Source organism: Jatropha curcas, chromosome 11 (genome assembly GCF_041381405.1).
Source record: "Jatropha curcas cultivar XTBG-Jc1 chromosome 11, XTBG_Jcur_1.0, whole genome shotgun sequence".
NCBI classification, from domain to species: Eukaryota; Viridiplantae; Streptophyta; class Magnoliopsida; order Malpighiales; family Euphorbiaceae; genus Jatropha; species Jatropha curcas.
The window spans coordinates 1,018,571-1,029,489 of record NC_143161.1 but is presented as its reverse complement, the minus strand read 5'-3'; the positions used below and the strand labels follow the sequence as shown (position 1 = coordinate 1,029,489).

Genomic DNA, 10,919 nt, shown 5'->3' with positions numbered 1-10,919 from the left:
TGAGGTCAATGGGTTTGGAAGCTTATGATGGACTTATTACTAGACAACCAAAACAAATCCCACCACAATTTTCAATTCTATTGGAAATTAATCCTTACAGATATTTCCTAAATTACGTTAATAATTCAAATTCCTCGATAAACAAGTACTCTAGGTTTTTTTTTTTTTTTTAATATTTGTGCAAAAAAAAAAAAAAAAAAAGGAAAAGGAAAAGCACATGCTAAATCCTGTCAACGTATTATTATTAGAGAGCTTATTTGATAAAATATGTTTTCTTTTTTCTTTGGGGAATTAGCTCCATTTTGTTTGTTTGCTTTTTGTTATTTTAAAATTCAAAAGCAGAAAAGTGGTGTTTTGTTGGATTAAAAAAACATTTTTTAAAAGCAAAAAAAAGATAAAATTATTCTTTTCTTTTTTAATAGAAATAAAAAATTATATATTCTATTAGATGCATGCTTTTCATTATTTTACATTTTAATCAAGAATTTAAAAATTAAATTATGAATTCCAATTTAATGTAAATCAAAAATCATATATTGAGATTGAGAAAGAAGTGCTACATTTGTTGATTGTCTATAATTTTTAGAGCGGGGAAAAACAAAAGGAAAATAAAAAGAATATGGAAATAAGAATTAATAAAGGATGAAAAAGAAAATCTGGAATAGAAGTTCAATTGATTTTATTCTGTCCTTTTCCCTTTTTTTTTTCTTTTGTTTCTATTCTCTCTTTTTTTTTTTTTTGTTCTCTGATTTACTTATTTTCCTTGCCTTGCTTTTTGAGAGCAGGAAGGTTCCATGAAATATATGTTTCTCATGCTTTTGTTAAAGCAATAAAAATGTTGTTTGGAAGTAAGTAGGAAGCGCCACGTCCCATCCTGTGCAACTATTAGGATCAAATTACTCTCCCATGAAGGAGAATTGGACGAGTAAAATACCTAAATAATTTAAAATAATTAATAATTCGTGGGATATGAAAATTTATTTTTTTCAAATGGAAATAATCTATATTTGTGACATAGGAGGTATTTTCCTATTTCAGTTTTGGGCATGTTTGGTTGATTGTGGAATTAGATCCACTAATCATAGAAATTCAATTCCAAATATTTACTCAAAAAGAAATAGAATCATGGATAATCTTACAAAATTATAGCACAGAGATACACAATTCTTGCCTAACTTAAATTTATTCGGATAAATTTGGTCGTTGATTTGGATTTGGGCCCATAAGATTTCCTCTAAAGTCTCGGTTACCAAATTACCTTTTCTAGCCCTGCAAAGGTATCAGTGATTCAGTATCAATATCATACATACAGCCGTTACTTTGAAACTGCGACACGGCTATTCACATCATGAATGTTGAATCTGACCAATTAAAGAAAATTTTTAAATGAATATAAAAAATATATATATATTTTTTAAATACTTAAGAGGCATGTCATTTTCTAGGCTATAACGATATAAAAAAAATATTAAAGTACCAATATTAATTAGGATAGAGTGATTGATGGTCGTTTCTAAAATGATAATATTATATGAGTAAAAATTATTAAGATCATATCATATCATAATCTATTTTGATATTGTAATTAATAAAATTTTTTTTTTTAATTGAATTAAATAATTATTTCAGCTTCATCTTTAGTTGTTTGTTTCCATATAAAGCTAATATACTCCCTTTGTATCCAGCTCTTAATCTCGCAAAATTAGTTTCTAATTTGAAATTATGTTATGCTTATCCATACACTTGAGACGGTGTATATCTTCCTGGATTTAGGTTGTAAAAAATGGGACCTTCTTTTTTTTTTTTTTTTTTGTCAGAGAAAAGCAATTCAGTTTTCAGTCTCTTTCCAATGTTTCCGGTACTTCAGGAATACTGACAGCACTCTGTAATGTAATCTCCCCTCCAGCCTCCAGGAAACTACCTCCACCGATTTCATTCCTTAAATCAAACCGATCGGTGATAGCTAATAACTTGTATGACGTAACTGCCCCTTTTTTCAACATAAATTACATAATCTGTGTAATTCTTTTTTTTTTAACCAAAAAAAAAAAAAACTCAAATTATATTTTTTTAGAGTGTGTCCGAACTTATTCCATTAGCACACGAAACGACAATTGATGAATCAAATATAGAAGAAAAGAAATGACATCATGCATGTGGTGGTGTAGGTAAGTTTGGACTGTTAGTTGATATACTTTTTGTGAATTGTGATCACTTTAGTGAGCATCACAGAGAAAATGGAAGGATACTGTCTTGAAAGTTCCTCCAATGTTTTACCAATGTCTTCTAATTATAGATTTTAGTCCCACCAAAATTCCTTAAATACAACAACTTGGGATTTCCTGCCTAAACAAGCTTATCCTTATCCATTTAAATTTAATCTGAAATAAATATAAGCAAAATTATTCAATATTCTTAATAAAACCCACAAATTATGCATTTTAATCACAAAATTAACACAATAATCCAATAATTAAATTGAAAAAAAAAAAAACATTTTGTATCATTTATTACAACATAAGCATTATCACAATGTCTGGGGAAAAAGGAGTGTCTGGTATTATCCGGTGTGTCAAAAGGCATAAACTTTGCTGTAAAGTGTTCGAAAATCACGTTTTTCCTAAAATTTGAATAAAATAGACATACGCGTATGTATCCTCAACATTATCCATTATCCAAACATTGATAAGGTTATAAACTAATTAGGTGATCAGGCAAAATATTGTCGACTCAGCTTGGATCTTAATGAGTATTATCTGACGTGTAAAATTTTATTTTTTGAACCAAACTTTCACCGACTTCTTGCTCCTCCAATAGCAGCTATGAGTATTTGTTAAGAAAATAAATATTCTAGATTTTATATATACTATACTGTTGATACTATTTGTGGTGAAATAATTATAGCAAGCTTTGAAAATCTTTGATAATAAGTGACTGTACATGTCCCCACCATCACCGTTTGACCTGTATTAAATGCTGTGAAAACTTATCTATATTGATTATTTACTGGTTACAGGTTGCGAAGAATTAGAGATATTAAATTTGAATTTCTTCCGTTATAAAAATTATTATTAAATTTAATAAATGAAATTATTTTGTTTCATTTAACTCTTCTTAAATGAAAAATATTAGTAAATAATATTTTTTCCTTTTCATTTTATTTGCATGTTTTGATAAAATATGCATATTAAGAATTTAATCAATAAAAATTATTTTATTTTTTTAACTCTTAATAATTCATTAAGATACTAAAACTCCTTCTTTCGATGAACAATTATAAAGATTATTATAGAAAAAATAATTATTTACATATTTAAATTTAAAAACCTTACAAATATTTTGAGACATTAAAAAATAAATAATGAATAAATAAAATAAAACGAAGAGATAATAATAAACATACATGAATTTATCTACGTGGAGTAACAGTTTTTCAATAATAATTAATTATTTAAAAATACGTAGAGTATGTATGAACTTGTAATTTATAGGACCATCCAACGGTTGCTAGCCAATCAAACTTGAGGACCAAGTTAAATATACTTCAACCAGTTAGTTTGTTTAGAGATTACTTTTTTTTTTCTTTTTTAATCGCTGAAAATGCATATTTTTGATTTTATAAAATAAAATATTAATTATTGACAGCTCAACTTTTCTCCCCAAAGCCAGAATCTACTTCTATATATAGACTGGCTCTGCCTGTCCAAAACCTCTATCTTTCTTCTCGTCTTTCGTCTTCAGTCACTCCTAGCCTTCGCGTTCCTTGTTTTCTTTTTTTATTTAAGCTTTCTGTTACTGTTTCTGAGTTTTCCTCTTCATTTCACTTTCTCTGCTCATTTCTTTGCAAGAAACTGTAGCAAAAAAAAAAAAAAAAGAAGCAAAATGCCTGCCGTAGGGATAGCCATTGGTAATGGCAAGAAGGAGTATCCGGGAAACCTTACTCCTTATGTGACTGTAACATGTATCGTTGCAGCCATGGGTGGTTTGATCTTTGGTTACGATATTGGGATTTCTGGTAATTAACTGTTATATATTAATATTAGTTTTTATAGATCAAGTTTCAAACTTTTTTTAGTGCAGACGTTCAAAGGCTCTATTTTGTTTTTGCTCATATATTTATTTTTTTTTATCTTCAAATACTGATTTTGAAAACTGGGTTTTTCATTACAGGTGGAGTTACGTCCATGGATTCATTCCTGAAAAAGTTTTTTCCTTCAGTTTTCCGGAAAAAGAATGCGGACTCGTCAACGAATCAGTATTGTCAATATGATAGCCAGACCTTGACCATGTTCACATCTTCACTATACTTGGCTGCTTTAATAGCTTCTGTTGTAGCCGCAACGGTTACCCGTAAATTTGGAAGGAAGCTTTCTATGCTTTTTGGTGGTGTGCTTTTCTGCGCTGGTGCTATCATCAATGGCTTCGCTAAAGCAGTCTGGATGTTGATTCTTGGTAGAATTTTGCTTGGTTTTGGTATTGGTTTTGCCAATCAGGTATATTATTCTGTGTTTTTGGTTCTTGTCTTGATTTTGTTGCCGATAATGTTTGTCTTTTTTCTATTTGGATCTAGAAATTTGCGTGGTTTGGGATTTTTTTATTGTTTTTCTTTAACAAGTTTGTCCAAGAGAGAAAAAAAAAAAGGTTCGAGTTGTGTTTTTATTCCTTTTGTTTCTGGCTTTTTCATTTTCAATTGATTGCATCTGGTTTTTTAGAATTGAACTTGTCTCTTTGTTTCTTATTTTCTGGATTTATTCCAGATCTGCTCTCAAATGATTTTTACCCACGGATCAGACAAGTGGGTTGGTTTGGAAAATGACAAAAGATAAATTTTTTGACACCACCAAGTTGTTTCTGATTCAGATATGTGCTTTTAAATATATGAAATATATAAAAATTATTTATAAAATTTATTAAAAATATTTTTTGATAATCGGTGAATTGAATAAAACGACATATATCTATATATAAACACTTTTTGCCTCTTTGATGTTTAGAAATGAGAAATAGCAATGTGTTTGGCTCCTAAGAAAAGCCGGGAAAAGGAAAAAAATGCTAGCTTTAGCAGTCAAAGTTTCAGTTTTTAAAATATTAAGAAAAAGACATGCAGAGAGAGACTATTTATATATTTATTTGTTTGTTTGTTCAAGTAATTTTTCTTCGTGTGACGTTTCTGGCACACTTTTTCTGCAAAAGTTTTACTATTTTTTTTTTTTTTTTTTTTGGGGGCGGGTGTGGAATAGCTTTAGTTTACTTCTTGATGGCACGGCGTTGAATAAAAAATTTGGCTTGTTGAATTAATTAATTATGAAAGGGAAATTTTTGCCTTGTTTTTCTTGGTTAGATGTGGGAGTCAATTGAAAACAAGGTTTAATTTTAAATAGTTTACTTGTTAATTACCTCAAAAATTTAATTAGTTTGCTCTAAGACAATGATTATAAATTTTAATTATCTTAATTTTGCTTGTAATTGCAGTCTGTGCCCCTTTACCTTTCTGAGATGGCTCCATACAAATACAGAGGAGCACTTAACATTGGTTTCCAATTATCAATTACAGTTGGTATTCTCATAGCCAATGTATTGAACTATTTCTTCGCTAAAATCCATGGTGGTTGGGGATGGAGATTGAGTCTTGGTGGTGCTATGGTCCCTGCTCTTATTATAACCGTTGGATCATTAGTCCTTCCAGACACACCAAATTCTATGATTGAACGTGGCCAACATGAAGAAGCTAGATCTCAACTGAGAAGAGTTCGTGGAGTTGATGACGTTGAAGAAGAATTCGCTGATCTTCTCCATGCTAGTGAAGAATCCATGAAAGTAGAACATCCATGGAGAAATTTGCTGCAGAGAAAATACAGACCTCATCTTACAATGGCTATAGCAATTCCTTTCTTTCAACAACTCACTGGCATTAATGTGATTATGTTTTATGCTCCTGTTTTATTCAATACAATTGGGTTCGGCAGCGATGCTTCACTTATGTCTGCTGTTATCACCGGTTGTGTTAATGTCTTTGCAACTATGGTTTCAATCTATGGTGTTGATAAATGGGGAAGAAGATTCCTTTTCCTAGAAGGTGGAGTGCAAATGTTGATATGTCAGGTAATTAAGCTTTCCCGAAAGTCTTGATCTTTTCAACTCAGCATTTAGAAGTTTTGATTTTAATATTGTGTTTGCTTGTTTATTATGAATGTACAGGTAGTTGTTGCGGCTTGTATTGGTGCCAAGTTCGGAACAAGTGGAAATCCAGGAGATTTGCCCAAGTGGTATGCAATTGTCGTTGTGCTTTTTATCTGCATATACGTGGCCGGATTCGCCTGGTCTTGGGGTCCTCTTGGATGGTTGGTGCCTAGTGAAATTTTCCCTCTCGAAATCCGATCAGCCGCGCAGAGTGTTAATGTGTCTGTAAACATGTTATTCACATTTGCAGTGGCTCAAATATTTTTAACAATGCTTTGCCACTTGAAATTCGGGTTGTTTCTCTTCTTTGCCTTCTTTGTGGTGTTGATGTCAATCTTTGTTTATTATTTCTTGCCGGAGACAAAGGGAATTCCGATTGAAGAAATGGGGCAAGTATGGAAGACTCACTGGTACTGGTCAAAATATGTTTCTGAAGATGATTTTACAAATGGAAGGATAGAAATGGCTAAAGATGGAGTAAAGAATGTGTAAACAGAACCTGATTTTATTTAGCTGCTGTTTTTTATTTTCGTTGGGCTATTTAGCAGTACATACTACTGATTTGTATTTCAAAGATCATATCAAATTGTCTGAAAACTATTTATGCAATGAAATTTTCAGAGTATATATAAGAATTGATATATTTTCTGCAAGAAAACTTGATCAAAGTAAGTAATTTTTCCTTCTATTAATCCACCAATGAGTGAAATCTTGTGTCCTTTATATTTGTATTATTTTCCAATTGACACGGAAATTAATAGCCGTCCGTTTTCTGAGGCCTAACTTATAGGCATAACGTATATATCTAGTAGTTATTGTCTACGAACAGCTCTACAGGACGTTGACATTGGTCCATTGCCGTACTGGCTAAGGGGCTACCGCCCCTTGGCTTCCAAATTGTTAGGTTAATAATAATGGTCTCAGTTTTTATTTTCTTTAGATTGGATAGAATAGCATCTATCCTTTATTCCTTGATTTGTTTCTGTATTTAGAAGATAAAATCCAACTTATTAAATTTAAAAAGGTAACTCATTAGAAAAAAAGCATCTGACCTTATGATAACGAGGGATCCACAAGATTGTTAATTCGAGCTTTTCTTAACTTAAAATTTCCACAGATCAGATTCCGTATCTCTTCAAATTGAATAAGAAATTTTTAAATTATGTGGACCGTTGACTAGACATGGGCAAGTGGTTATAAAAAAAAAATCCAATTTATTCACACTTCCTCCTTCAAATATGTTCAACTTTATTATTAGAAAAGAAAAAAAAGAACTTTCATAAAAAAATAGTAATAAACTGTAGCTATATATTTTTGTATTTAGTTTCATGAAAGTTCTCTAATTTGAATTTGTTATTTTTGAATCATTAAATTTTGATTTTGATGGCTATTATCACGCTAAAATAAATTATTTCATCCGTCGCATTTTATTTGTTTGTTATTCCTTTTTGAGAAGTTTTAGAATGTTTGTAAGATTTTTAAAATTAGACTTGTAAATAATTATTTTTTCCATTATAATTTTTATAATCTTTCGTTAAACGAGAGACTTTTATTAATATCTTCAATGAGTTAAGAGTAAACAATGACAAAATAATTTTTGCTCACTAAATTTTTAATATGCGTGTTTTGTGAAACCATGTAAATAAAATGGGACGAAGGGAGTATTAATTTCAAAAATTTCTTATTTTTTCTTAATAATTAATTATATGGGAGCTACTAGCAAGTAAATGTCCCCCACCCCCCAGTAAAATAAGCTTTAAAAATAAAAAAGAGGGATTTTTTTTTTTATGACTTTTGTCATTCTATTATTGTATTTTGTATTGTTCTTTTTTCCCCTCTCTTATATTTCTCCATCATCATGCTCTTTTTTTTTTTTAAGTAAAATATTTTATTTGAGCATTTGGTGGTTCAACTCTCATTAAAATAAAAAATTAAAGTTCATTTAATAATAAAAGAAGTTGAAGTTATATAAACTTAATAAAATTAATACAAAATTTGATAATCGTTGATATAACTTATCATACTTTTTATTATTTTTTTTCATATTACAAATTTATGAATGCAAGCATAAATAATAAATTTATTAACCTCTTAAATTACAAATAAACAATCAATTGAAGAGCTAATAATTTTTTAGGAAAGAAATTCAAAATTTCTCTATTCAACGAGTGGATATGAAAAGATTGAAGCTGTATCAAATTAAAAGAGAATCACCCATTTGACCTCAAAAAGGGATGATTCTTCTGGCTACAAAAAGGAGGAGAGAAAAAAAAAAAAAAAGAAAAAAGAAAAAAGAAGGAAAGAAAATAATTGTAAGAGCTTATCATCTGGTAATGGATAAAGGTGAAATGAAAGATAGAAGATAGTTGGGATTTCATTTCAGCGATAACAGAATATAACTGTCAAACGAGTGGATAAAGATTCACGTTGCCAATATCAACTACCTTTTCTATAATTGCAACAAGTTGATCAGAATCAAATTTCACATGTTTTTTCAGTATCAATTCATTTTCTTTCTTTCTCTTTTAGCTTCGCAAATAATGAGATTGTAATAACTTTCGGTGGCAAAATCGGCGGTGGGTTCAATCAATAATGTAGTAAATGGATAATAGAGGTTAGAGAACAAATCTTTTAAGGTTATCAAAAGGAGGGATTGCATTATCAATTTGGTCACGGAAGGCACTGAAAATGAAAAGGAGAATCGCATGACTTGTGTTTAATGGTTTGTTTGGATAAGTTTTTGGATAGGATTGACATGGATAACTGAAACTTTGTCCTTCTCTATCACAAAAATGCATCAAATGGGTATTAAAAGTTAAAAGAAGTCGAGGAATCATATTCATATGCTCTCTCGTCTTCTTTTTTTCGTTAGTCTTCTCTTGTGTTGCTCAAGCATGAATCTTTACTCAGACTTTAGACATTGGATGCTAACAAGAAGTGGCCTTTTTTTTTTTTTTTTTTTTTTTAAATTTTATTTTGTAGAAGAAGTAAAAAAATTGAAAAGTGTTCGTTTCAAGGTAGAGAATATAGTGTTGATTTTGTAGGATTCCGTTGCGACTTACAAGGTATCTGAAAGAAAGAAAGAAAGACGATGAATACATCTTTTGGGCCCCCATCACAAAATCTCTTTACTACGCCTATTATATATTTAGAGATTTTTGCGCTTATGGGGATTTATTTTGTGCCTAAGAGAGAAATTTTAATAACAGCAAGCATAAAAAATTTTATTGATTTCATTTGGTCAATCAAATATGTAGCTTTTAACCTAGTGACAAAAAATACTATCATTAGTTATACTGTTCCGCAGCATAATATTTATAATACCATATAGAAGTTAAGAAATTATAATACCATTTAGAAGTTAAGAAAGTATTTTTTTGAAATACTTCTATTTTAAATCACTAATAAAAATAGCTAATCATTGATACCCGTTTATACACCGATACAAATCGTTTAAATTTTTTTTTACTTGATTAAAAAATTAATTAATTCTCTTAAATTATAATAAAAAATTTATTAATTTAATTTAATTAATATTTATCTCACATTATAAATAATTAATTTTGAAATTTTTAAAATGACTTATATATGGAGGAAGTAGTTATAAACAACTAACCACAAGATGTTAACCGCTTGTTACTAACATTTAATATCTACACCTAGTAAAGCAGCGGGTAACTCTTACAACAGTTGATAACTACGGCAAGCGGCTATGTTACCCTTATCATCGTCGACACCAACCGCCCAATCAAGCAGAGAAAGTGTGTACTTGAAGCGCCAAATCTTCAATCAACATTTCTTTAGAAATAGTGTTAAAATATATATATATATATATATATATATATATTAGCAACTAACCCTGCGCCCAACAGTTGAAGTACATCACCATCTGAAAGGACTCTTGGGCCTGTTTGCTCTTGTTTTCTTCATCATCACCGCCACTACCGCCAATGAACTGACTTCTTTTATCACCGGCGTTGTAACGTTTTAGAGCAGAGTTCCATTTGGAACCATTGTCCGGTTTTTCTTCAATTGCAACCATACCAGCTGCCCTATAGACTCTGGTTATACAACTCATCTTTCTTTCTTTTGCTTTTCAATGTAGTCTCTGACCTAAAATCTCAAGGAGAATAAGGCTTCGGTATATATAGGGAAGAAAGTGAACAGTGTCAGCCGGTGGTTTTGACAATACAAAGTGGAGGAAATGGTTTATGGCTTTTTTCCACTTGCGTGGTTTGGATGCATTTGTGACGTTTAAAGATAAGTTCTTGGCGGTCTAAAGAAAAGTGACAAACCGGCCGTCCAAACACCGCAACAGGCCGGCTAAACATATAGCACCAGATTTGTTTTCATCCCTTGCTATTTCTTTTAGCATTCGACACTTTTTTTTTACTGTACATATAACTTTTGCATAATTCGGAAATTCCAGCGCTTTAAGCTACGGCTTCGTATAACTATATCAGCAATTTTGTCTTTCCCCAACATTAAGAGGCTCGTGGCCGCCACAAGGACCACCGCAAGGAAGAGACAGGTAGCACCAGACGAAAAATAAATAGAGCTCGAGCGCTTATCCATGAATGAATGAGACAAGCCAACAGAATGTATGAAATTAGATACAAGCCAACAGGTTTTGCTGTCATTCTCCTGTCCAGGCCAGTTGGTCAATACTCCTCAAGAAATAAATTGTGCATTACATCCCATGAAAGACAGTTTTATTTGGTAACAGAGAGGAAAAAAAA

General features: G+C 30.7%; 1 protein-coding gene across 1 annotated transcript; it reads left to right on the top strand.

The window, feature by feature from the left end:
- Positions 1-3,714: 3,714 nt before the first annotated feature.
- On the top strand, positions 3,715-6,838 carry STP12 (sugar transporter protein 12). Its single transcript, XM_012236092.4, has 4 exons — positions 3,715-4,015; positions 4,171-4,493; positions 5,473-6,102; positions 6,199-6,838. Exons 1-4 carry the CDS (start codon positions 3,883-3,885, stop codon positions 6,670-6,672), a joined length of 1,560 nt encoding a protein of 519 aa, XP_012091482.1. The 5' UTR covers positions 3,715-3,882; the 3' UTR covers positions 6,673-6,838.
- Positions 6,839-10,919: the final 4,081 nt, after the last annotated feature.